At 37.8% G+C, this 26419-nt stretch overlaps 1 protein-coding gene across 3 annotated transcripts in view; it reads left to right on the top strand.

Moving 5' to 3' along the window:
• Positions 1-26419, top strand: part of vps8 (VPS8 subunit of CORVET complex) — a 618230-nt gene that overhangs the window by 186164 nt on the left and 405647 nt on the right. For all 3 annotated transcript variants that reach the window (XM_073046772.1, XM_073046773.1, XM_073046774.1), the window contains exons 34-35: positions 7373-7419; positions 26123-26270. In XM_073046772.1, coding sequence (XP_072902873.1) covers positions 7373-7419; positions 26123-26270 — 195 coding nt within the window. The remainder of the gene's footprint in view (positions 1-7372; positions 7420-26122; positions 26271-26419) is intronic.

Genomic DNA, 26419 nt, shown 5'->3' on the forward strand with positions numbered 1-26419 from the left:
TGTGTGGCATTGAAGGCACTTGAGAAATCAAAAAACTTGATCCTTACAGTGCTGCCCTGCTCATCGAAATGGGAGTAGGCTCTGTTCAGCAGGTAGATGACACATTGTCGACTGTAATGTGCTCTGAGTAGGCAAAATGCAGGGGATCGAGGGCTGATCTGACCAGGGGTCGGAGGTGAATGAAAGTACCCTATCTATATTGGATAGGGCTTTTGAGCTTACAGCTGGATGGACAAAGAACCCAATTTCATCACAAACCAAATTGATCACTATTTCAAGAACTGAATATAAGTGACAGACAATTTGCATTCTGGACCATGGTCTCTGTCTTGAACTGAAATTGGTCAGTTTTGAAGCACTTGCTCCTTGGTCAGACCTTAAACATCAGTCTTCAAAGTTAAATAGTGACCCTTCATTATTTTGGAACCAGTTTGTCTGCCTTGGAGGGGTACAGCAACAGATTTCTGTGGTCATGTACAAATATATAACGAGTGTCTCCTGTTGATCATCATCTTGAATATTGACATTAAAAGATAGATGATTAATCGGAGGGGGGGGGGATGAACTAGTGCAGGTAAGTTCAATGTTGAATCCAACACAAAAAGAAAGACTGAAGTTTGAATAAGGGAAACTGAGAAGTAAATTTCAATAAATGCATCTTTCAAACCTATGACTGTAAACAGTCTGAAAAATGAGACACCATACTTATTTAATTTTTGGAAAAGTGTTGATTGACAATCAATAAAAATCATGTTGCCAGAAAGAATGGGCATGTGATTAATTATACACACTGACGATTATAAATACAACAAATCATGAAAGTGACAAATGTTAATCAATTACTATTTTTGAAAAGCTAATGATAGAGTGGCACAAACTAACCAGAAACTAGCGGTGATTTATCATTCGTGGATATCTCATCCAATCTACGTTGCCTGGCAAGTTTCCACATTAATGAAGTTGTTCATCAGACACTTTTTCAGGCTCATTTCTTTAGAGTGCATTATGCTTGTACGTGAGTTCAGCTTGCTTATCTTGAGGATGCAAATTTCAGTTGGGAAATGGTTCATTAGTTATTATATTGTAGAATATTTTTGAACAGAGATGAAACAATTATGTTTCTGTTCAGGTTATTTGATAATTTTGAATGCCATGCCAATTTTAATGTTTCATAATTTAATTTTTGTTAAACTTGATGCATCCTCTGGCATTTTATTCAGATCTAATCTGCTCCATCATTTGAGCATCACTCTGTAAGCTTTTACTTTTTTAAAAAGCTCTTTCCTCATAATCATGCTTTGGAGAGAGATGACATGTTGGAACCCTGAATAGTTGTGAAATTCAGTACATTCTATATTGGCATATTGCCTGCATATTACATGTTAATAATGATTGCTGTGATTTGTAAACTTTCTTGTAATACATTACTAATTTCATTGTTATACTTCTCTTCTTCTTGTCACAGACTTAGTCTTGTATGAAAGTGTGTATCCTGGCTGTTAAAGATTGCTGTTGTGTTTTATTTAAACCTGCAGCAGCCAATTTAAAAGTTTAAAAATGATATAATGAAATAACAGCAAGTGTAGGCCATTTAGTCCTTTGAGATGCTGTCTCCTTTAATAAGGTCACTACCAAACCGGTGCATTATCCACCTTTGAACTTGATCACTCATGTCCTGTCAAGAAATCTCTACTCTCTTGAATATGCTCATAACTTAACACCCACAGTAGTCTAAGAACTCTACCTTCACAACCTTGATCTTGATTAACCAGTCCTTTATCCAGAGACGGGCTCTCAAAGGAGGAATGGGTTCTTGATCTCTGCTCAGTCCATCCCTCTGAGAGTATTAGCTCTCAATGAGTTGAATCATTCTTATAAACCTAATGAGTGTAGCTCAGGGTCATTTCTTCATCTGTAATGTACTGACTCCAAGGAGTGTATACATCCTTTGGGGATGGAGACTAAGAACACTCCCAGTTCTCCATGTGTGGTCTCAATAATGACGTATATACAATCAATGCCACTTTATTAGGTACCCTGCACATTAATGCAAGTATTTTTTCAGCCAACCATGTGGCAGCAACTCAATGCATAAAAGCATGCAGACATGGTCAAGAAGTTCAGTTGTTGTTCAGACTAAACATAAGAATAGGGAAGAACTGTGATATAAGTGACCTTTACAGTAGAATGATTGGTGGTGACAGACGTAGTTTGAGCAGCCAAGAAATTGCTGATCTCCTGGGATTTTCATTTACAACAGTCTCTAGAGTTTACAGAGAATGGTGCAAAAATGGAAAAAAAATCCAGTGAGTTGCAGTTCTGTGGGCGAAAATGTCTTGTTAATAAGAGGTCAGAGGAGAATAGCCAGACTGGATCAAGGTGACAGTAAGTAACTCAGATAATCAGGCTTTACAACAGTGGTGTGCAGAAGAACGTCTCTAAATGCATAATATGTCGAACCTTGAAGTTGATGGGCAATAGCAGCAGATGACCGGGAACATACAGGAGGTACCTAATAAAGTGGCTGCTGAATGTCGTTTCAGCAAGGTTTAAACTTGTTGAAGTTAAAATTCAATCAAACGGTTATTTTAAGCAAGCAATTGTACAGGTGTTCCTTTCTGTTAAGATTAGGATCATTTGGAATGTTGTGTACAGGAATGAATAATGTAGTTTCATATCTTGGGTTATTAGCTCACATGTATATTCAAGGAGAAATGTACAGATTTTTTATCTTGGAAGATCTATCAATAGTTATTCAATTTCTCCGAGGATCTGTTTGAATATCCGGAAGCTATTGTCCAATCATTTAGCCTACCTACCTCTACATTGTATGCCATCAAGAAAATTGGATACTTTTAAAATAGAGGATGTACTGTTTCCCTTTGACAAAATAGATTAACACCCTATTATAATGTGCTTGGCAGTAAATTAAAAAGACAGTGAACATAGAATTGCAAATTTTACCTAATTATAAACTGGGTAATTTAAACACCAGGAACACCCCATTAATTGCAGGATTTTTGCCAGTTACATGTTTGTGTATTTGACAGTTTGCTCTGAGTTCCTGCAGTTAAGAACTATAATTCAGTGCCATTAGTGATGCTACAATTTTGAATAATCTTTAGTTCTCAGCTGCAGAGTATTTATGGTCATTGTTAGCAGTTTGATTACTCTGGGTGATTTGTATTTTTTTTAAACACTTGTAGGTGGCAAGGAAAGAGAAGAGTGCTGAATCTAATGAAAATTGGCACCTGATGTCAATACTGACAGATGGTGCAGAATTTTACACAATTATTTTTAAAATGTGTGCTGAAACTTTATAATACTACAGGGATCGCTACTAGAAAATGAGATATTATTTAGTGTTTAGTGCTATAAACTTTGCTAGTATATTTGATGTGGGAAGGTGTTAGAATCTTGCCAGAAGAATGGGATTCTGAGCTATCTCGAAACATGAATAAGCAGCAGTGATGATTTTTATGTGATTGCAATTCACAATTTGAGACCAAGTTGCTTGAATAAAGAAGCACTACAATAATATATACTTCGATGTTTCTAACATGTTGCCCTATTGCGAAATGTCACTCACATCTTGAACTAACTGTTACGCAAGCGAACGATGTAGCCTTGCTGCACCATGTTATTTGCAGTAAATATCAATTGTATCATTGTGTATAATGTTAAATAGATCAGCTGTTTTCCAGAGTGAGAGCTATTTCTGAGGATTCTTTGATAATTTCATTTACTCAGCAAGAGTAATTTTTATTTAAGCTATGCAGTTAGTGCAGAAAAATACTTTTAGAAGCTTTTCAGGTGTACAGTTAATAAAACATTACTATTACATAATGAAAATGATGCTTGTTTGTGACTTCATGTCTTAATATTTATTCAGCTTCCTCGAGCTTCATATGAATTGCATAACTTTTTGTGATGATCACATCTTTATTTTTAAGAGAACTTTTTTGATTTAATACATATTTCAGTTACTGATGTAATCTTAGTTAAGGGGGCTCAAAGGAAGAGAAAGGGATGCAGAGGTATAAAGGGAAATTCATCATGAGTGTCTTAATATTCCGAAGGAAAGATAGGAATGATTGTTTAGGGTGGTGGTGCTTCAGCATTTGAGAATTGGAGTGCTCAAGGAGAACATTTTCAGTTAGCAAGGTTACAGAGGTGAGGAGTGATTGTGAATGAGGTAAAGGTTTTTGTAGACATGAAATGCTGAAAGAACAGGACCAATGAAATTCAGCAAGGATGAGCTTGACAGAAATCTGACATTGTGCATAACACAAAGATGTTAGAATTGAATTCACTGAAATTAATGTAGAATGGAAATGCAATATTGACCAGGGATATAGAATATTCAAAACTAGAGATTAAAGCTGATTGAAGATATAGGGGTTGAGGTAGCACTAGAGGATGGAGAATTAGGAGGGTTTGAAGCTGCATTCTGGGATAAAATTTCAAATTGCCTCGACATCCATGTTTTACCCTTGAACCCCAGCAGATAAATTATTTTTGACAAAAGCGTTGTTACCTAATATAACTTGGGAAAAGCAAGAACAGTATTCCTTTTCCCTGTATTTTTAACTGTACTGGTATCGGGTTAATGGTGAGGACAAAGAAAGAAATAATGTTCCATTAAACATAATCATAAAACATCAATAAAATTTGAGTAAAAGTGACAGAATTCAAAGCTATTATTGTCTGGAGGATATGTCCTATTATTTCTGAAAAATGTTAAGACAAGTCTTAAGTACACAAACATATTGGTTATTCATTTATTATTGCCACATGTACCAAGAGACAATGGAAAATATTTGCTTTACATACCAGCCATGCAGACTTTTTCATTACAACATTGCACTGAGGCAGCAGTAACTGCAAGTGAATAAAATGTTATTTTTACAGAGACAGTGCAGTTTGGCAGAAAGTAATGTGCAGGGCCCACAATGAAATAGACTGTGAAATCAAGAGTCCATCATATTGTACTAGGGTACCATTCAATATTCTTACAGTGGTGGGATAGAAACTGTCTTTGAGCCTGGTGTACATGCTTTCAGGCTTTTGCATCTTCTGCCCAATGAAGGAGGAGACAAGAGAATGTCTTGGGTGGGTGGGGTCTTTGATTATGATGGTTTGCTTTATCGAGGCAGCACAAAGTACAGTTGAAGTCAGAATCAGAGTCAGTTTTATTATCACTGGCATGTGACATGAAATTTGTTAACTTAGCCACAACAGTTCAATACAATACATAATCTAACAGAAACAAAATAATAAATAAAATAAAAATAAAAATAAATAAACAAATAAATCAATTACAGTATACATATATTGAATAGATTTTTTAAAACTTGCAAAAACAAATACTGTACATTTTTTTAAAAAAGTGATCAGTGTCCAAAGCTTCAATGTCCATTTAGCAAATCAGATGGCAGAGGGGAAGGAGCTGTTCCTGAATCGCTGAGTGTGTGCCTTCAGGCTTCTGTATCTCCTACCTGATGACAACATCAAGAAAAGGGCATGCCCTGAGTGCTGGAGGTGCTTAATAATGGACGCTGCCTTTCTGAGACACCAGTCCCTGAAGATGTCCTGGGTACTTTGTAGGCTGGTACCCAAGATGGAGCTGACTAGATTTACAACCTTCTGCATCTTCTTTTGGTCTTGTGCAGTAGCCTCTCCATACCAAACAGTGATGCAGCTTGTCAGAATGCTCTCCACGGTACAACTATAGAAGTTTTTGAGTATATTTGTTGACATGCCAAATTTCTTCAAACTCCTAATAAAGTATAGCCGCTGTCTTGCCTTCTTTATAACTGCATCGATATGCTGGGACCAGGTTAGATCCTCAGAAGTCTTGAAGCTGCTCACTCTCTCCACTTCTATGAGGATTGATATGTGTTCCTTCATCTTACCTTTCTTGAAGTCCACAATCAGCTCTTTCGTCTTACTGATGTTGAGTGCCAGGTTGTTGCTGTGGCCGCACTCCTTTAGTTGGCATGAGATTCTACCAACAATGGTTGTATCGTCAACAAATTTATAGCTGGTGTTTGAGCTATGTTTAGCCACACAGTCATATGTATATTGGAAGTAGAGCAGTGGGCTAAGCCCACACCCCTGAGATGCACTGGTGTTGATCGTCAGCAAAGAGGATATATTATCACCAATCTGCACAGATTGTGGTCTTCAAGTTAGGAAGTCGAGGATCCAATTGCAGAGGGAGGTACAGAAGTCCAGGTTCTGCAACTTCTCAATCAAGATTGTGGGAATGATGGTATTAAATGCAGATCTATAGTCGATGAACAGCATCCTGACGTAGGTGTTTGTGTCGTCTAGGTGGTCTAAAGCTGTGTGAAGAGCCATGGAGATTGCTTCTGTCGTTAACCTATTGTGGCTATAGGATAGGTTCTTTACATAAATTTTAGTAAAACATTTGACAAGATCCCTCCTGGTATGCTGATCCAGAACATTCTGACTCATTCTATTAGTGCAATAGATTAAAAATTGGGTTGATGTTAGAAAACAGGGGGTAGTCATTGAGGAGTGTTTCTCTAGAGTTAAAGCAGAATTGGATTCTTTGGTAACAGCATTAAGGATGTTAGCTACATTGAAGTCCAGTCATCACATGGTGTTGAAGGTCAATGGACACATTCACAGTGTAGTTGAATTTGTGTACGTTCCCGTTATAGTATTTTCTGTACACCAACATCGCAGTTAATATGATCCACTTGGATCCAAAGCAGGCTGAGTCTTGAACAAAGCAGAATATGTCTTCTTGGTTGATCATGCTGTGTTTTAAATTCTGCCATCAGTACTGTGTTCCGAATACTTAAAAAACTTCAGAATCAGAATCAGTAACATATGTTGTAAAATTAGTTATTTTGCAGCAGTGGTAAAGTGCAAGGAATAAAAGTCACTGTAAGTTCCAAACATAAATAAATAGTGCAAAAGACCAGAAGCCAATTTGCATAAATTCCTATGTAAATACAGCTTTGGGGGAATAGATGTATATCAGATGTATCAAGGAATTGGAAACAGTTGACAATTTTCTATATTAATTACTTGAATAATTAGATGAAAGCAAAGCCTTTGTTGTGATTATGTTGCCTGCTTGGTTTAAGTACACATAAAGTTGGTATTGCTACATTCTATGCTGTCAATAATTAAAAGAGAATAATTTTTTCATGTTTTCATCCTCAAGAGCTAAAAAAAAATTGTTTTTATTTTTTCCAATCTGTCCAAAACACACATTTTTAATAAAAAACACTGGTGTTGGGATTCATTGGTTATTGCTCAGTGCAAAAAATATCTAAGGCCTGGTGATAACTTAAGGGTAGTGTAATTGTTTTTTTGTCCTTTATGTTTTTTTCAGGACGAACACATGCTATTTCAGTTATTACAGAGTCTTTTGGATTCTCCGTAAGTATACGTTTGCTGCAAGTATAATCTAATATATTCATGCATTAAGTTAACTTCCAGTTATTTGATTTGGATTGATCATTTTTCTACCTTTGTAAATGTCTTGCTTCAATATCCCATTACAACCAAAGTCCTTGCTGAGGTTATGAGTATAAGTTTTGAAAGCATTTTCAAAGGTAAAAGATGAAATAAGTGAATTGACAGAAAAATGTTTAGGTTTTCAAGTTAGTGCATGTAAGAATAGGTACAGGCAAATAAAGTAATTTTCATTTTTATTCAGCATTCTAAAATAAGTAACTAGCAGAGTCAGACTGAACATCATTATGAATTTATATTAACTTTATGCATCAAATTGCAGCAATAGTGTCGATAAAGCTTAGTATATTACTCACGACAAAAACACACCTTTTTGGCAATGATGTTAGAATTTCTCTATTAACACCAATGATTTGCATATTTTGAGCAATGTTAGTTCATTTACGACAGAACGTGTATTCTGTATTAGTGTGGGGATTTCTTGGAGCATCACTGTTCATGTTATTCCATGACAACTAAGCCTCGGGTGCCCGATCCCTCCCTAAAATCCAGAAGCGTTTAGAAGCTCTTCGAAGGAATTTTGGTAATTAAAAAAAAGTCCAAGCTTATCCACTAAACTAAAATAGCTAAATGTGTCTTTTTGATCAAATTTGGTGAATGCATTCAAATAGAAGGGATCACGTGGAGCAGAGTATCTGAACTGCAGCTCATTTCTGACTTTTATATTGTAATGTGCACAAATCAGTAATGATCTGACCAACACACTGCAACTACTTTGCAATCATGGAACTCAGTGAATAAGCAACACAGTGTTGTGTTACTGTATGTTTGTTCAGAAATTAAAATGGCCATTTGTATTTCCCTCTTATTGTTTGTAATGTTGTCTAATAATGGAAATATTTTCTATTTTATTAGCTACTGTATACATACTTTTCTGGTATATTTTCAGTTTTTTAAATATGAAATCAACATCAAGCAATCTCAAGGAAGAATACAATGAGCTGCTTCCTTTATATTCTTTTCAGTTAATTGAACCTCAGATGTATCACAGTTTAAAGGAATAATATATCTATCTATATACTAAAGCGCTCATGCTCTGTTTGTCTGTCTGTGACCTCCAATTAGCGCAAATGGTGCATTACAGTGGCACTATTTTTGGCTAAATCAACTTAAATTGCACTAACTTACAGAATGCAGCCAAAGTTCAGGGTTATATATTCATATAAAATTGCTCACTTGCCAAAATCAACAGCCCTGCTTTCACCTGAGAGCCGATGTCAGGCATGATGGAAACCACGACTCGACACCATGACGCATGTGGATGGCCAGCCTCAGAAGCACCTCACAATGCTCACAGCACTGACACTAACCGGATGAAAAGGACAGGGCAGCTCTATTTCGAGCGGTCATATTCTGCTAATCACCAATAACGTGCAGGATTGGGACAGATCTAACTGCCACCCATCAATAAGAGATAATTTTTATTGTAACGACGTACTTCAAGACACCTATTAAACCCTTTGCTGCAGTCAAAGGACAGCGGTGACTATATCACGTCCATTTAGGAGAGTGCCAACCACATCATCAGGAATAATCAGCATCCTGGAGGCTTTGGTGTTACTGCTTCATATCTTCTATCCAGCATTAGGGTAAAAAAAAATATGGTCAGCCTAATTATGCCATGTGGAAAGAGAAGGGGGACATTATGATCAAGAGATGATGCCAAACATCGTCGGGAAGCGGCAAGGAGAGGGAGAAAACAAGAATCGGATGAGGCCAAGGCCACATGTCTCCAGGATCAGAGACAAACAACAAACAGCAGAAGAGATTAAATGATGGAGGATGAAAGGGCTGCATGTCTCCAGAATGACAAAAACAGGCACAGGAGGGGGAGAGAGAAAGGGACAAAGTGGTAGAGAAATGCACGTCTCCAAGATCAGAGACAAAGAATAAACAGAAGAGATGAAGAGACAGCGAATGAAGGGACTGCACGTCTCCAGAATGACAACGAGAGGCACAAGGGTGGCAGATCAACTAGGAGTGATGCCATCAAAAGTGTCCGTCGTTAAATGAGGAGGAGCTATATTTGCCTTGCTACACATCCTCCTCCTTTAATAAACTGAGGTTTTCTTCTTCAATTTCCATACCAAAGTAATACCAATATCATCTAGGAAAATTTAATGTTCATTTTGGTCGCATCAGACTTCACTACCCTTCTCTCAAAGGGTGCCCCAACGGGTCACCCCGTTGTCCAGTCTGATATAAACATGAGATTCTGCAGATGTTAGAAATCTTGAGCAACACACACAAAATGTTGGAGGAACTCAGCAAGATGGGCAGTGTATATGGAGAGTAATAAACAGTTGCTGTTTCGGGCCAGATCTGGAAAGGAAGGGGGTAAGTAGCCAGAATAAGAAAGTGAGGAAGGGGAAGGAGTGCAAACTGGCATGTAATATGTGAGACCAGATGCGGGAAAGGTGAGGATAAAGCGAGAAGCTGGAAGAGATAGTGGAAGTGGAGAGTGGCTGATGAAGGAGGAATCTGACAGGAGAGGAGAGTGGACCATGGCAGAAAGGAAAGGAGGAGGGGAACCTGGAGAAGGTGATGGGCTGATGAGGAGAAGCAAAAGTGTGAGAGGGGAACTTGAATGGAGGATGGAAAAAGAGAGAAGGGGAAGAGGGAAAGATATTACCAGAAGCTAGAGAAATTGATGTTCATGGTATCAGATCGGAGGCTACCCAGACGGAATGTGAGGCTCAAAGAGTGATGGATCTAGAATCTTTGAATTTCCTTTAAGACAAGAAGATAAGTCTTTAATTCAGGAGGTGAAACATGACTGTGGGTAGACAGGAAAGAAGATAAGGTTATGATCAGATCGGGCTTGAGGATCCGAGTGGAGCATTCCTGCTTCAGGAGCAGCTTCTTCCCCTCTGCCATCTGGTTTCTAGCTCACTACCTCACTCCATTTTTTATTGATTTCTGCTTTTTGCACTGTTTGTTTTAACTTAACTATTTAATATACACATATATAATTACTGTAATTCAGTTTTTTTTCTATATCTATCATGTATTGCATTGTATTGCTGCCACAAAGTTAACAGATTTCACGACATATGCCAGTAATGCTAAACCTGATTCTGCTTTCTGGTTACTATGTTTCCCTCATTTAAATCTTTCCTTCTCCATTTTTGTCATAAAAGTAACAGCCTAGTTCCTCTAGCTACTAGAAGTCATCGAAGTTTTTGTACTAAGTGCAATTCCAATTAATTATCTTTGCATCTTTAATGATAGATTAATATGGTCATTCTTCAGTATAGGCCTCAACACCTCTCGCTGTAACTGATCCTGGTCTTGACAAGAAAGGTCACAGTCAGTCCATGTTGGTAAAAACATCTCTAGCTCCATCACACTGAGCACCAGCGTTCTCCAGCGCTGCGTGCTCAAACTACTGCTCTTCACGCTGCTGGTGCATGACTGCATTGCTAGATCCAGTTTAACTGAATCATTGAGTTTGCTGATGACACAACAGTGTTTGGCTTCATCAGCAATGATATGAGTTGGCGTACAGAGAGGAGATAGGGTGGCTGGTAGAATGGTGTGAGCACAGCAACCCAAGGCTCAAAGTGGACAAGACTAAAAAGATGATTGTGGACTTCTGGAAGGTGCAGGCTGGTCACTTGTCACCATTCATACATGGCTCCTGTTAGGAGAGACTTAGAAGCATATAGTGGAGGATTTCATTTGGTTCCTCAACACCACTGCTTTGGTCAAGAAAGCACAGCAGCTTCTACACTTTGGAGATTGTGGTGAGTGAGGCTACCTCCACCCCCAATTCTAACCAATTTTTACGGGAACACCATGAAGAATGTCCTGAGCAGCTGCTTCACTCTCTGGTACAGAAATTGCAAGACATCTGACTGCAAGTCTTGAAAGAATTGTGAGAAACTGCTAAGAGTACCATTGGGCTATCTTTTTCATCCATTAAGGCCCAAGGCTTTTAACATCCAATCAAAATTGGTCACATAACTGGAGCTGTACTCTACTGAGTGTTTTCTGAGGATTAAATACAAAATAAATGGATATGCTATTTCATGTATAAATCCATCTTACATTTTCCTACCATCTGCTGAGATGTGTATGTAAGCACACAAGTACTTTGTTCTCCTCCATCCCTTCTAAACTACAAAAAAAAGTTCAAAGTAAATTTATTATCAAAGTACATGTATATCACCATATGCAACACTGAAATTAATATCCTTGTGGGCATGCGCAATAAATTCAATAACCATAATAGAGTCAATGAAAAGCTGCACCAACAGGATGGACAACCAGTGTGCAAAATACAACAAACTGTTCAAATACAAAAAGAAAGAATAATAATAATTATAAGCAATAAATATCGAGAACCTCAGATGAAGAGTCCTTGAAAGTGATTCGCTAATTAGTATTGGCCCCCATTCTTTCTTTCAGAATTAATTGCCTAATACTTCTCTACTTAATACCGGCCAATTTCTGACCATCTCGCCAAATTACATCGTTTTCCTCCACAGCATATATATTTTGCAATATTTCTGTCACCTGCAACTTTGAACAACTTTGAAATTGTTCAGTACATAGAAAAATCCTAATTTTTGATATATTAAAAAAAGAGCAGTGTTTCTTTTTGACCCTGTGAATACTTTTGTATAGCTTCTTCAGGTCTGAAAAACATCTGCTGACCATAACGTTCTGCTTTCAGTGACATAACCAACTTTGCATCTTTAAAACTATGGGAATTCAGGTTTTTTTCGATTATCTTCTTAATTATGAAATTACTGCGTTCAACGTCAACCCATTACTCTCAGTGCTCTTCTTTGAAGCTGAGTTAGGGTTGGCAAATTGCAACTTGCTTTCATGTGTTAACCCTTGGTCACCAAGCTTGAAATGGGATACTCTGAGGTCCTTTTCATCATTGCTGCTAATTTCGACCAGGCCAACTTCAAGCGTGTATTACCAAAGAACCACTAGGGTTCCAAGCACCTTTGACCTTTGCTACACCATCAAAGATGTATATACCATGTCCCACCCTTCCCACACTGTGGTAAATCAGACCATCAAAGGTGTTCAGGACTGTGTTTAAAAGAGGACAATCCAGGTGTTCCCAAACCAGAAAATGTGGATGAACTGGGAGATCCATTTCCTACTGAAGGTTAGGTCTGCAGTGTTCATATCAGGTGATTTGACATGAAATTGACCTTTCCAAGAAACAAGATATGACTTTGATAAAGCTATCAGTAAGGATAGGCAACAACATCTCTGCCATGATTATTCTTAGCACTAGCACCCCAGAAGGCTCTGTTGTCAGCCACCTGTCTGCTCTTTGTACACTCATGACTACATGGCCAGTTTCTGATCAAGCTCCATCTATAAATTTGCAGGTAAAACAATAAGAGTGCAGAATAAAGTGTTGGGTCGTATTTCTTTAAAGGGTTGTATCTCAAACAATGATGGGTTGGAATTCAGGAAGGAGATGGAGAGCTAGTAACATGGCATGACAACAACTATTCAATGTCATAAAACCAAGAGCTGATTATTGACTTCCAAAAGGGGGGAGGTGCACATGCTCCTGTCTACATTAATGGTGCTGTGGTCAATGGTATTGAGAGCTTCTATAGTTCCTTTGAGTGATCATTACTAAATAGTCTGTCCTGGAACAAGCATGTTATTGCCACAGCCAAGAAAGCTTACCAGCATCTCTAGTTCCTTAGAAGACTAAAGAAATTCGGCATTTCCCCTTTGTTATACCATATCCTGGTTCTGGATAGCAGCTACTCTGCTCATGACTGCAAGAAGCTGCAGAGTTGTAAACACCACTCAGAACTTCAGAGATGGAATCCAACCTTCATGGACTCTTGTCTATACTACTTGCTGCCTCTGTAAAGCAGCCAGTATAATTAAAGATTAAATGTGGACTCTTGACCTTATGACATACCCCGTGACTTTGCATCTTACTGTTTACTTGCATTGCACTTCTCTGTAATTTTACACTTTATTCTGCACTCTTATTGTTTTACTTTGTACAACTCAATGCACCATTGTATTGAATGTTTGGACTGTTTGGACTGAATGAAAGGCAAGTTTTCACCATACATTGGTAGATGTGACAACAATGAACAAACATACCGATTCATTTTACTATTCAATAATGACTCTGGTTAATGTCTCCCAGAGATTCTCCAGAGTAGGCTGACTGGCATGCTAAGTACACCCACAGAAAAAGAATCTCAGGGTTGTATGTGGTGCCAAATATGTACTCTGATAATAAATTTTACTTTGAACATTGAATCATGTGCTTTTATTATTCTGATCAGAATCCTATCCTTTGCACTCCTCCATTTCTTTGGTCTCTATGAGAATGTATCCACCACCTTGCACATTTTACCTTTAGTTTCTAAGAGAGAAGAAGTACTTTCAACATGAGCACTGCTAATCTTTACCTTGTCTCTATCTACTTCATTTTCTTTTTGGTGCTTTTGGTTGTATTTAGTGAAGGTAAGTCCAGGATACATAGTTCTTCAGCCATGCTCTCTTTCCCTGCAAGTTCATAATCTCCTGTTGCAAATCCCCTCTGCTGTCCCCTCTCATTCCTTTGGCCACACTTTAATGATTTGTATTTTTTTTTAAAGACTTTTGATTTTGCACTTATAATATGCAATTATTAAATACTCTGTCTCCATTTGTTTTTCATTTCTCTGAACATTGTGTTCAGCATGGCTATCTACTGAATTATGAATCTGACATGTTTTCTAGATGTTCTTTCGCTGGTATTTACAGTAGTTATTCAGTGTGACCTACCTTTGAATGTCCTTTCTTTCACTATAGTTCCTATTTTGCTTCTATTGCTCATTTACTGTTGTGCCTGCTTATTCTAGTCCACCTAGTCTGATACTCTTCAAACTCAGCAATAGCTTCATACTGGATGGCTGTTATTTTTCCCCAGCTACTTGAAGCCTATCCCTTCTGTTATATTTCCAGTAATCTTTTTTTGATCAAGTTGGGTGTATTGTAGACTCGTACAATTGATAATAATGTATTTTAAATAGAACGTGATTAAGCAAACCTGTAGTCTTACTGTAACATTTCCAAATCATTTTCACTTTCTTGTTCCCATACCTTTAAACTCTGAAAACCTATTGACTTACAAAAAACCCTTTCTAATACATTATCTATCCTGTGTATCATAAATGGTAGAGTAAAATAATAGTAACTGAGATTCCACAGATCTACAGAGGCCTGTAATTTCAAGCGAGCAATTTGTTTTTACCATGCTGAGTAAGCTATTGTTTTCGTGGAAAGTCCTGTAAAAAGTGAGAAAGAAAAATGGTACTGTTAAACATGAATTTAGCATTTGATGTTGCATCTAGCAAGATGAGTAGGTTAGATTAGCTTTTAATTTTTTGTTTAAGTATGAAACAATGTTATCTCATTGGTTGTTTAATCTGATCATTTCAAAGATTTAGTGATTAAGTAATATGAGAACATTAAAAATATAATATTTTTAGCTGAATCTGCAACAAATTCTGTTCCAAAACCTTATGCTGACAACAGATGCTGGTTAATAAATGGTCTCCATCTGTTTCACCATGCTCTCTTTCAGGAGCTCTTGGGATGCACAATAAATATGAATTATTACAGAACAGAAATAAATAATTGCTTCTGTGGCAAAAAAATAGTTTTGCTTACAAATTACAATGTTGGTGCTATCATTCCTGAAGGCTTGTACCACCTTGATAGTCTGGTGCACTATTTTGAAGTAAAAACAGAAAAGGCAGATATATTTAACAGCTTTCACCTCTTAAATGGAGAGAAATTGAGTAAGTAGTTCAGATTGCTGACCATATGTGAGATAAGTTGAAGTTGTTTTTTACTAACTATATGAACCTTAAGCTTCAGCCTGATCTGTTAAATATTAGCAGCATTTTTATTTCAAAATTTCAGCATCTGCTTTTTTATTTCACAATTATATTAAAGTTATTTTTGATGCCAGATAATGAGTTGTTACAATAATGAGTCCATATCATCTCCCACTGATGTTTAATGGCATTACCTTTATCACTTTTCACATCATCAACACCATGAGACCATTTTGACCAGAAGTTTAACCAGACCAATCACAAAAAAATCCTGTGGCAACAAGAGCACAGGTTAAAGGCAGGGTGTTGTGCAGCAAGCAACTTAACTCCTGTACTGGACATGAATGAGTTTAGTGGAATTTTCTCCTCTTGCTAGGATAAATGAAGCTGCAACAACATTTAAAAGTTTACCGTTTAGAACATAGCAGGCCACAGGATGCACCACAACAATTCTTGTACATTTGTATACGTTTTCGTTCAATTTGATAGGTCTCTTAGTTCTAGATGAATCATTTTTCTCATAGCCTTTATTCCTCAATAGAATACATCTTCTATGAAGGCAACGAGTCTACTGGAAGCAAATACTCAGATGATAACAAGCTAGGAAAGCAAATTGTAAGGAGGATGCAAAATTTTGCAGTTGGAATCCAATGTGGGGCAGGAAGAATAGAAAAACAAAATATGCAAGAGAGAGACTACAGAGTGCTGCAGCACAGTTGGATCTAGATACAGTGCCTTGTAAAAGTATTCAGCCCCTAATCTTTGCTTACATAATTAAGTATTACAACCAAATATTTCGATCAATTTAACTGAGAATTTTTATTTGTGAATCATATGTTCTTTTTTCACAGTAGAACCCAAAAACAAAGAAAAATGTAATACATTAAAAACAAAAAATGCAAATGCTGAAATGTTAACAGTTCAAATGTATTTGTCCCCCTTTGCTCAATATTTATTTGAAACACCTCTTGGAGCTATTAAAGCCAGTAGTCTTTTGGGATAAGACTTTATTACCTTCGCACAATATGATGGAGCAAGATTTTCCCATTCCTCTTTGCAGAATTGCTTATGCTGTGCCAGGTTAGTTAAGGAGCTGCAGTAGACAACAATCTTGAGGTCATACCAAAGATGTTCATAGGGTTAAGGTCAGGACTCTGACTGGGCCACTCAAGGACATCAGTTTTCTTCATTTGAAGCCACTCCATGGTTGCTCTGGCAGTGTGCTTTGATTTGTTGTCCTGCTGAAAGATTGACTTCCTTGCAGATTAATTTTCCTGGCAGAGGTAGCAGTTTTTTTATCCAGGATCTATCGATATTTAGCAGCATTTATCTCCCCATCAATCCTGACCACATATCCAGTCCCTGCTGTTGAAAGGCATCCCCTTAGCATGATGCTGCCTCCACCATACTTTACAGTAGGGATGATGCACAGTATTAGACTTGCACTACACGTACCGTTTAGTGTTGAGGCCAAAAGGTTCCACTTTAGTCTCTTCTGACCACAAAAAATTCTTCCACATCTTTCCAGTATCTTCTTTCTAAGTGACACTTTGTAAAATCTTTTTGCAAGGATATGTTTTGTTTTTAGCCAAGGCTGTTCCTTTGTCACTCTTACATAAATACCCTTTTAACGTAAAGCCTTGGAAATTATGGAGCCATGAACTTCATCCCCCATTGCAGCTACTGCAGCTGACTCAGAGGGACTGTTGGCATCACAGTAGCCTCTCTTACATGTCCATTCTTCTCTGGTGACTGTGTAGAGGGGTGGCCTGTCCTAGGTAGTGTGGCTGTGGTTTAATATTTTTTCCACTTTTTCATGATGGACTGCACTGAAGTCTGAGGTATGTTCAATGTCTTTCTGATGGTCTTTCATCCTTCGCCGGATATGTGCTTCTCTATTATAATTTCTCTGACTTGAATGTTCTTTTGTCTTCAATTTGGTTTGGTCTGTCGAAAATCTACCATACTGTTGCGCCTTATAGATGAGGTAGTTATTCTTATGAATTCATTGAAAAGAAGTGATTCTCTAATTTCCTACATTTGGCAATGTAATACACAGTATTGCACCTGAGGAAAGTTAGCGTATTAATTACAAAGAGGATGAATGCTTTTTCTGTCTCAAGTTTGGTTTTTAATTTTTAGTAAATTATTGACAGGCTTTGGAATTTTTCCTTTGATTTGACATGATGCACAATGTTTAGTAGATTTGCTCAAAAAATTCTACTTCAATATATTTGAAATTTACAGAACGAGACAGTGAAATGTGAAAATATTTGTGGAGGCTGAATACTTTCTCAAGACACTCTATCTTTGTACGTGAAGCACAGCATATTATGCAGTCTCCAGCAGCTTGCTTTACTACATGGAGGAGGTTGTGTTTCTTACATTGACCTAATTTGCCGCCTCAGGACCTTCAAAACCAGACCAAAAGCCTGAGGAAAAAGGTGAGAGGAAACCATACAATCCATGCAATATCAAGAAATACTGAGAGCACTGGATCTGGTTAAGGTTGTGGAATCAGAGAGCATTTGGGATAATACTCAAAACTTGTGCTGTAGTTCCAATGGAATTACAACAACAAAATAAGGCACTACAGCTTGAATTTGTGAGGAGGATGCAAAGAAACTGCAAAGGGGTGTAAATAAAAGGGATTACATATTACGGTTTCTTGCAGCACAGAAGAAGTCTATTCAGCCTATTGAGTCTTAGCCAACTGTCAGAACAATTCCAGCAAACACATTTCCCACTTATTTCTTGGCAACTCCCTCTTTCTCTCACATGCATCTCTTGACAGGTGAAACTTGCCTGCGTATGCGCTGAACACAAAAAGGAGGACAGATTCAATCAAATCACTGTCCTATCAGCTCAGAATCAGACCACAATCATCAGCATTACCAGCGTGCTTACTTACTTCCCACTTGCATGTTTACCGGTGCCTGATTTGGGTTTTATCAAGACCACATGATTCCAGATATCATTACAAACTTAATCTGAACAAACATGGACTCATACAGCACAGGAACAGGTCCTTCACCTTATGATTTCTGTGATGATCATGATACCAGTCTAAATTTATTCCATGCCTCTTAAGTGTTGCTGTTATATCTGCATCCACCCTCAAACCTGGTAGTCCATTCCAGACACCCACCATTCTCTATAGAAAATAAACTTGCCTCATAAAACCTTCCCCTTCTCACTTTAAACCTCTGCTTGTATTTGACATTTCCACTCTGGGGAGAAGACTCAGACTATATATGCATCTCAGAATTTTAAATATTTCTGTCAGTTCATTGCTCAGCCTCTGAAGTTCCAGAGGAAAATATCCAAGTTTGTCCAGCCTCTCCTTATAGCTAATAAGTTCTAATCCAGGCAACGTCTTGGTGAACTTTCTCTGCACTATCTCGCGCTGGTGAAGCACTGCGATGACTTACTGGTTACAAACAAAGCTACTACTAGCTACCTTTCTCATCACATTTTTTCTGGAAAGCGATCACTCCAATCAGCAGCCTGCAACTTTCCTTTTGAAGTTGGGCTTTCGAACTGCCTGTACAACCTGGCATTTTTGAGGTATGAACTGAAGTCTCAAAGGCGCAGGACAGTTATGGTTTGGTTGAATTGAAGCAGCGGGGCCTAGGCCTGAGAGTGATGAATGAACCAGTGTTTGACAATTGCTGGAGTGGACTTGAAGGTGATTTGAAGCAGCAGAACTGAAGTGAGGCACTATGGGGCGATGGGGCCTTGGCATAAGAGCAAGGAACAACCCAGTGTTTGACTGATTTAAGTGCTGGGTCAGATTGGAAATGTCAGGTATTGGCTGAATCAAGGCGGCAAGTTCATGGTCCAAGAGCATATCAAAACGATGGGGCCTGGGTCTGAGAATGAGGAACGACCCGCTGTTAGCCTGATTTAAGCACCAGGCCAGATTGAAAAGGTCAGGGTATCGATGCCGGAGGAGAGGGATAGGTTGTTGTTCAGCATGCTGCTCACAAGGTTTACTTGACTGTCTGCTGAACTGAGGCTGTGGCCTGCAACTAACAGGCTCCTAGATCAGCTGTGACTGGCTTCATGCTGTGGACCCACTTTTACAAATTTCAATTCTGAATTTTTTTGCTTACTTTTAGTGTTTGCACGATTTTTTTTCCTGTTCATTGGGTGACGGTGTTCTTTTTTAAGAGTTAGAAACATAGAAAACCTACAGCACAATACATGCTCTTCGGCCCACAAAGCTGTGCTGAACGTGTCCTTACCTTAGAAATTACCTAGGGTTACCAATACCCATAGGTTCTATTGGGTTTCTTTATTTGTGGCTGCATGTAAGGATATGGAACTCAAAATTGCATATAATATACATACTTTGATAATAAATATACTTGAAAACCTCCATGTGCTGTAATGGGGTGAACAGTACTGCACATAAAGTTCCAGATATGTTCTAATCCAAATTTTATTCATTAGCAACATGGCTTGTCAACTTTAATACTCAGTAAACTGCCTGATAAAGGCTTGTGTGCCATACACCTCCTTTGCCACCCTCTCTATTTGGCATGCCACTTCAAAAGAACTGTGGACTTGCACCCCAGGTACTGTGTATCTATGTTCCTAAGGATCCAAACATTTACTATATGCATTTCCTCTTACATTCAACCTTTTAAAGTGCAAAACCTCAATCTTGTCTAGATTAAACTCCACCTGTCATTTCTCTGCCCTTATTTTCACCTGATCTACATCCTGCTTGTATCCTTTGATAACTTCTGCCCCTCCATCCAGAACTCTTCCAATTTTTGTGTCTTCTGCAAATCAGACTGATCAGCTCACCTCTGTTTTCATACAAATACAGTAGATTATATAGTCCTATTACAGATCCTTGCCTGCAGTCTAGCATCACTGATCTCAGACTTCCAGTCCAAATAATACCTCACCATCATTACACACTGTCTTCTCTGGCCAAGTCATTTTGAATCCAGATTACCACATTTCTGTGGATTCCATGTGCCTTAATCTACATGAGGCTCCTTGTCTAAAACTTTGCTGTATCCAACATTTTTGCCTTACACTCATTTAATCCAAAATATTGTTTGTAAGATTTGCCTTTCCCTGCACAAATTCATGCTGACTATCTCCAGTATGTCCATGCTTTTCCAGATGGGATTTGATCCTATCCCTCAGAGCCTTCTCCAATTGTTTGTCCATAACTGATGTGAACCTCTATTTTCTGGTTTCCCTCTGTTGTCCTTCATAAGCAAAGGAATAATGTTGGCAAGAGGATACAAAGATCTATCAAGGTCCCAGCAATATCCTCTCTTATCTCTGAACAGTTTGGGATAAATCCCATCCAGCTGTAGGGACTATGCAGCTTAATGTTTCTCAAGAGTCTCAGCTGCACACAAAACTCAACGTGACCTGATCGTAGTTTTAAACAGCTGTAACGCGACTTGCCAATATTTAGATTTAGTGCCTTGAGGCAAATGTGTTGTATGCTTTTTTTCTTATATCAACATGCTGTATCAGCTTATCCTTTTCTGATTTCACTTTCCTTAATTTCGTGGAGGTGAGAGTAATGACTTATGTTTAAGCAGGATTTGACTGAAGGTGACATTTAGAAGGATTTTGGTAAAATTGAAACCAATGAGCTTAATAGAAAAATAGTTGAATGGTTGTGGTCTTAACTTGTGTAAAGCAAGGTAATTAAAGTTACTAGAGGTCTTTCGTCCAGCCTCAATATATTCTAGGAGGGCTGTCTTTGGCCAACCACCTTCACCTGCTACTGTACATCAATGACTCCTTGCATAAGGTCAGAAGTAGGATTGTTCAGTGATTGCACAATGTTCACAGCTACTCAGCAAATGAAGCAATGCATGCTTGCATGCAGCAAGACCTGTACAGTATTCTGAGATGATAATGATAAATAAATTCATACCATGTAAGTACCAGATGATGACTATCTCCAACTGGAGGAAATCTTCTGACCCATGACTTTCAATAGGATTTTTAATTGTGTATCAGAAAGTAGTAGTGACCAGCATCCTTGAACTGCTGTAGTCATTGTGGTGAAAGTACTCCACACTGGGTAAGGAGTTGCAGGATTTAGACGCAGAAGCAATGAAAGGCCTGTTATGTATTTCCAAGTCATATTAGATTCCAAGGATCTGGTGTTCCTAGCTACCTGTATCCTTGTCTTTCTTGGTTATAGGGATTATTATGTTGTGAGGTGACATTAGACTTGACTTGGGCAAGTAACTATAGTTCATTTTGCAGATGCTGTACTTTGTGTTGGCAGGGATGGAATGAATGCTTAGGTTAGGTAATTGGGATGCTGATAAAGTGAACTGGTTTATCCAAAATGGTGCTGATGTTGTGTTTTAGAGCTGCACTCATTCAGAGTGAGAGAATTCACTCACACTCTAGCCTTGTATTTTATTGAAAATTGGAAAAAATCTTGGTTTGTCATCAAGTGAATACCCAACTACTGACCTGCACTTGTAGCCACAGAATTTATAGTTGGTCCAGTTTAGTTTCTGGTTGCTGGCAATCTCTAGAATAGTTATGATGTAGACTGTGGTAATACCACTGAATGCCAAAATAAGATGGTTTAGCTCTCTCTTGTTGATGATAGTTTTTGCTTGGTATTTTTCTGGTACAAATGATTATGGTCGGCCTGCACCTGAATGTTGACTTTTGCTGCATGTAGCTATGGGCTGTTTTCAGGACTGGATTCGTGCTCATGGAAGGTATCAAATTGACTGGAGAGTAATCATTGTTATAATTGGGATCTCATGAGGGAGTGCAAATGCAACATTTATTGGAACTTTGGGTGAACTTGGTGACAAATGCTTCAGCCTTTATTTAATGCAATCAGGTGGATAATTGATGAATGTGTCAAATACAGAATGGATTAAACACCCCCCCCCCCCCCCCCAACCCCGGTCCGGATGGAATACTACCATGTATGTTAAAAGGAGCCAAGGAAAACATGGCTGTATATTAAAAAAAAAATGGGAAAGGGCCAGTATCAGAAAATTTGACATCAAATTATTTAACATAGATTTGAAAAGGGAATGTTACAGTCAACGAATCTTAACTTAATGAAATAGATTTAATATAGTTTTTGATAAGATGCCCATCTCATACTCCCAAATAAGATTTGGCCTGTTACGCCATGAAACATAGCAGAATGGGGAGAAAACTGGGAAAAGCACAAAGGAATAGTTGATGAAACATGGTGGTGCTTTTTCCTGCGGGCAGGAATTTTGACTTCATGGAAAATACGGAACAAAGTGGAACTTCTGATTTTCATTAAAAAAAAATGTTTTTCTTTAAAGCGTTTATGACACAACCATTATGAAGAGCACAATGGGATTGTGGCTTTAAGGAATGCTCATTCTGAGCTTCTTCAGTAATGGCCAAGTATTAGTTCAAAAGCAACTAAATAACAGATTCTCAAAAAAATATATTTTTCTCTAACATTAATAATGAACATCAGAAATACAAAGTGCAGTGTGTACTACATATATTCCACTGCAGGTATTTAAAGTTTTAAGGTTAGAGTTTAGTCTGTTTAGATTATTTTGTGAGACAAGAACATTTGACATTTTTGCATAAATGAGAGAAGTGCAAAAACATGAAGTCAGTGATATAAAAATGTGAGTGCCATATTTGTCAAATTCATTGTACATGATTACTCCATCCTGGCAGCAGCCCCAGGTCCTAATTCTAGATGCATAATCAAATGTCAACAGTGAAAACTTAAATGCAATAACTTTTATTAAATTACATCTCAGTAACTGGAAAGAATGTTGGTTTGTTTGTTGTGGTTATTTTGAAGACTTGAATTGAATTTGTTTATAATTAGGTTGCAAAAAGTTGGCATTGGAAAAATATAAATGTTCTTGTCTCTCAAAAAAATTAAACAGACTAAATTATAAACTTAACATTTTAAATGTACAAATTTCACTACATATGTCACAACAATTTCACAACAGCGTCCATTATGAAGGACCTCCAGCATCCAGGGCATGCCCTTATCCATCATGTAGGAGATACAGAAGCCTGAAGGCACACACTCAGCGATTCAGGAACAGCTTCTTCCCCTCTGCCATCTGATTGCTAAATGGACATTGAAGCTTTGGACACTACCTCACTTTTTTAATATACAATATTTCTGGTTTTGCTCATTTTAAAAATCTGTTCAATATATGTAATTGATTTACATGTTTATTTATTATTATGTTTTATTTATTATTTTTTTCTCTCTTTGCTGGATTATGTATTGCATTGAACTGCTGCTGCCAAGTTAACAAATTTCATGTCACATTCCGGTGATAATAAACCTGATTCTGATATGAAACCTGATTCTGGTCATATTATTGACGAGGACCCAAAGGCCTTGACCATGATCTGCAGAACTGAGTTTAATCCAATCATGACAGCCATGGATTTAAATTTAAATACAAATAATATTGAAATCAAAAGCTAAATATTAATGATGGTGACCATTACACTACCAAATGGCTATAAAAATCCATCTTTTTATTGTGTCTTTAAGGGAAGTCTACTCTTTTCTAGTGTAGTTTTAGGTGCAACCTTGCATCCACTGGTATGTTTAACTTCCCATTGAAATGGTCCAACAAAACATATTGGGGTCAAACAATACAATAAATACGTACTAGTTTTGCCAGCAACATGTAGATCCAACAAACTTTAAAAATTGAGAAGACTGAGATTTTTGAATGATTCCGGATTATATTCAGCTTTATGTTGACTGGTGATTTATGAAAATTCAGACATCATATTAGTGTGAGATGATTTCTGATAATCACTATACAATAGTTGTAATTAAAGTTTGAGATTCATACTGTGATATCTGCTGCCTGTGCCACCATAATTTCACCTCAACAGAAAAGAAATAAAAAGAAATCTTTGGATGGAGATTGCCAAACAGGAAACTTCCTTGTGAGTCATAGAAACACACAACACAGAATCAGGCCCTTTTTAACCCTTCTCATCCATGCTGAATGTGATAGTTATCTATACTATTTCCATTTGCCTACATTAGATCTTTATTTCTCTATGCTTTCCTATCCAAATATTGGTTCAAAGATCTTTCAAATATTAGTATGGCATCTTTCACCATTACGTCCTCTTACAACTCATCCAGAATTTCACCACCCTTCATAAGCCTCCATAAGGTCATCTCGTTAGTTTTGTTCCATTGAGAATAAACCCATCCTATCCAATGTCTCCTTATAATTAGGCCGTCTATTCTAGGCAACATCCTAGTGGATCTCGTCTACACTCTCTATTGCCACCACCTCCTTCCTTTATTTAGAGATACAACATGGAATCAGCCCTTCTAGTCCTTCAAACCGTGATGCCCCACAACCCCAACAATCCCGATTTAACCCTGACCTAATTGAGGGAAAATTTACAATAACCAATTAACCTACCTAGTATGTTCTTGGATGGTGGGAGGAAACTGGAGCACCCAGCAAAATCCCATGCATTGCGAGCTCAGTTCCACGGGGAGGACAGTCAGAGGCTCCTTACGGAGGATGCTGAGATTGAACATTGAATTTCCTACCTCTTGAGGTGTGATAGCATCGTGCTAACTACTATGCTACTGTGGCTTTATCTGGCTCCCAGAACTGCACACAATACCCTAAGTGCTATCCAACAGAAGTTTTCTACAATTGTGATGTGACATCCCAGTGTGATGCTCAATGGCTCAGCCTATGGTGGAAGCATGCCAAATACCAATTTTAATGATCCTAAACACCTGTGTTGTCACTTTAATGAAGCTATGGACTTGCACCTTAAAGTCTCCCTGAACACTTTCAAGGTCCCTACCATTTACTCTATATGATCTACCAGAATTTGATATGCCAAAATGCATTACCTCACACTTGTATAGATTAAATTCCTTTCGCCACTACTCTGGCCAATTTTCCAGCAAATCTATGTTTGCTATATCCTTTGACAATCTTCTTCACAGTCTATGACCTCATGAATTTCAGTGTTGTCTGTAGACTTGCCAGTCAGGCTACCTACATTTTTATCCAAGTCATTTACAAACATACTCCAAACAACATGGGTCCATTCACCAATTCAGTCAGAAATGTAGAAGATACAAGAGCCTCAGGACTTGCACCACCAGATTCAAGAATAGTTACTACCCCTCAATCATCGGCTCTTGAACAAAAGGGGATAACTACACTCATTCTATTTCCGGTGTTCCCACAGCCGATGGTCTCACTTTAAGGACTCTTTTATCTTGTTATTTCATTCTCTTATTATTTATTGCTATTTATTTACTTTTGCATTTGCACAGTTTGTTGTTCTTTGATCCTGTTTACAGTTAATGTACTAAAGATTTAGTAAGCATGCCCACAGGAAAAAGAATCTCAGGGTTGTATGTGGTGACATGTATGCACTCTGATAATAAATGTTACTTTAAACTTTTGAATTTTGAAAAGCATTCATCCATCATGAACTATTCTCTGCCTCTAATCACCATACCAATTTTGAATCCAGTTTGCCAAAGTATCCTGAATCCTTTGTGCTACTTCAGTCTTGAGGTCTAGCTTCCTGTGCAGGACCTTGTCTAAAGCCTTATTGAAGTGTGTTAAAGAAAATCTCTAGTTTGCCTATTTCTGCAGACTAAAAACACTAAAAGTTGCAACTCCATGGTGATAGATGTTTTTACTTTATATAGATTGCACATCTTCCAGTCTTTCTTCGTCTACCTTAGTGATCACATCTTCGCTATGTTTAACTTGCAGGGATGGAGTGCAAGTGAATCGAGAACTCCTGCAGTTGAATCCTGACATTCATGAGCAGTACCTCGACTTGCTTTGCCAGTACGATCCACAGCGAGTAACTGATTTTCTGAGGGTGTCGGAACATTATAGACTTGAAGAAGCTATTCAGGTACTTAATTACACTTAAATTTACACATGATATTTTTAAATGGAAGGTATAATGAAATAGCAGTACCAAAAGACATTTTTGAGTATTAGAATGTGATTTCAATGGGATATTTTATCAGTTCCATAAATGATTCAAACAAGTTGTGTTCA

This window comes from Hemitrygon akajei, chromosome 5 (assembly GCF_048418815.1).
Source record: "Hemitrygon akajei chromosome 5, sHemAka1.3, whole genome shotgun sequence".
In the NCBI taxonomy this organism is placed as follows: domain Eukaryota; kingdom Metazoa; phylum Chordata; class Chondrichthyes; order Myliobatiformes; family Dasyatidae; genus Hemitrygon; species Hemitrygon akajei.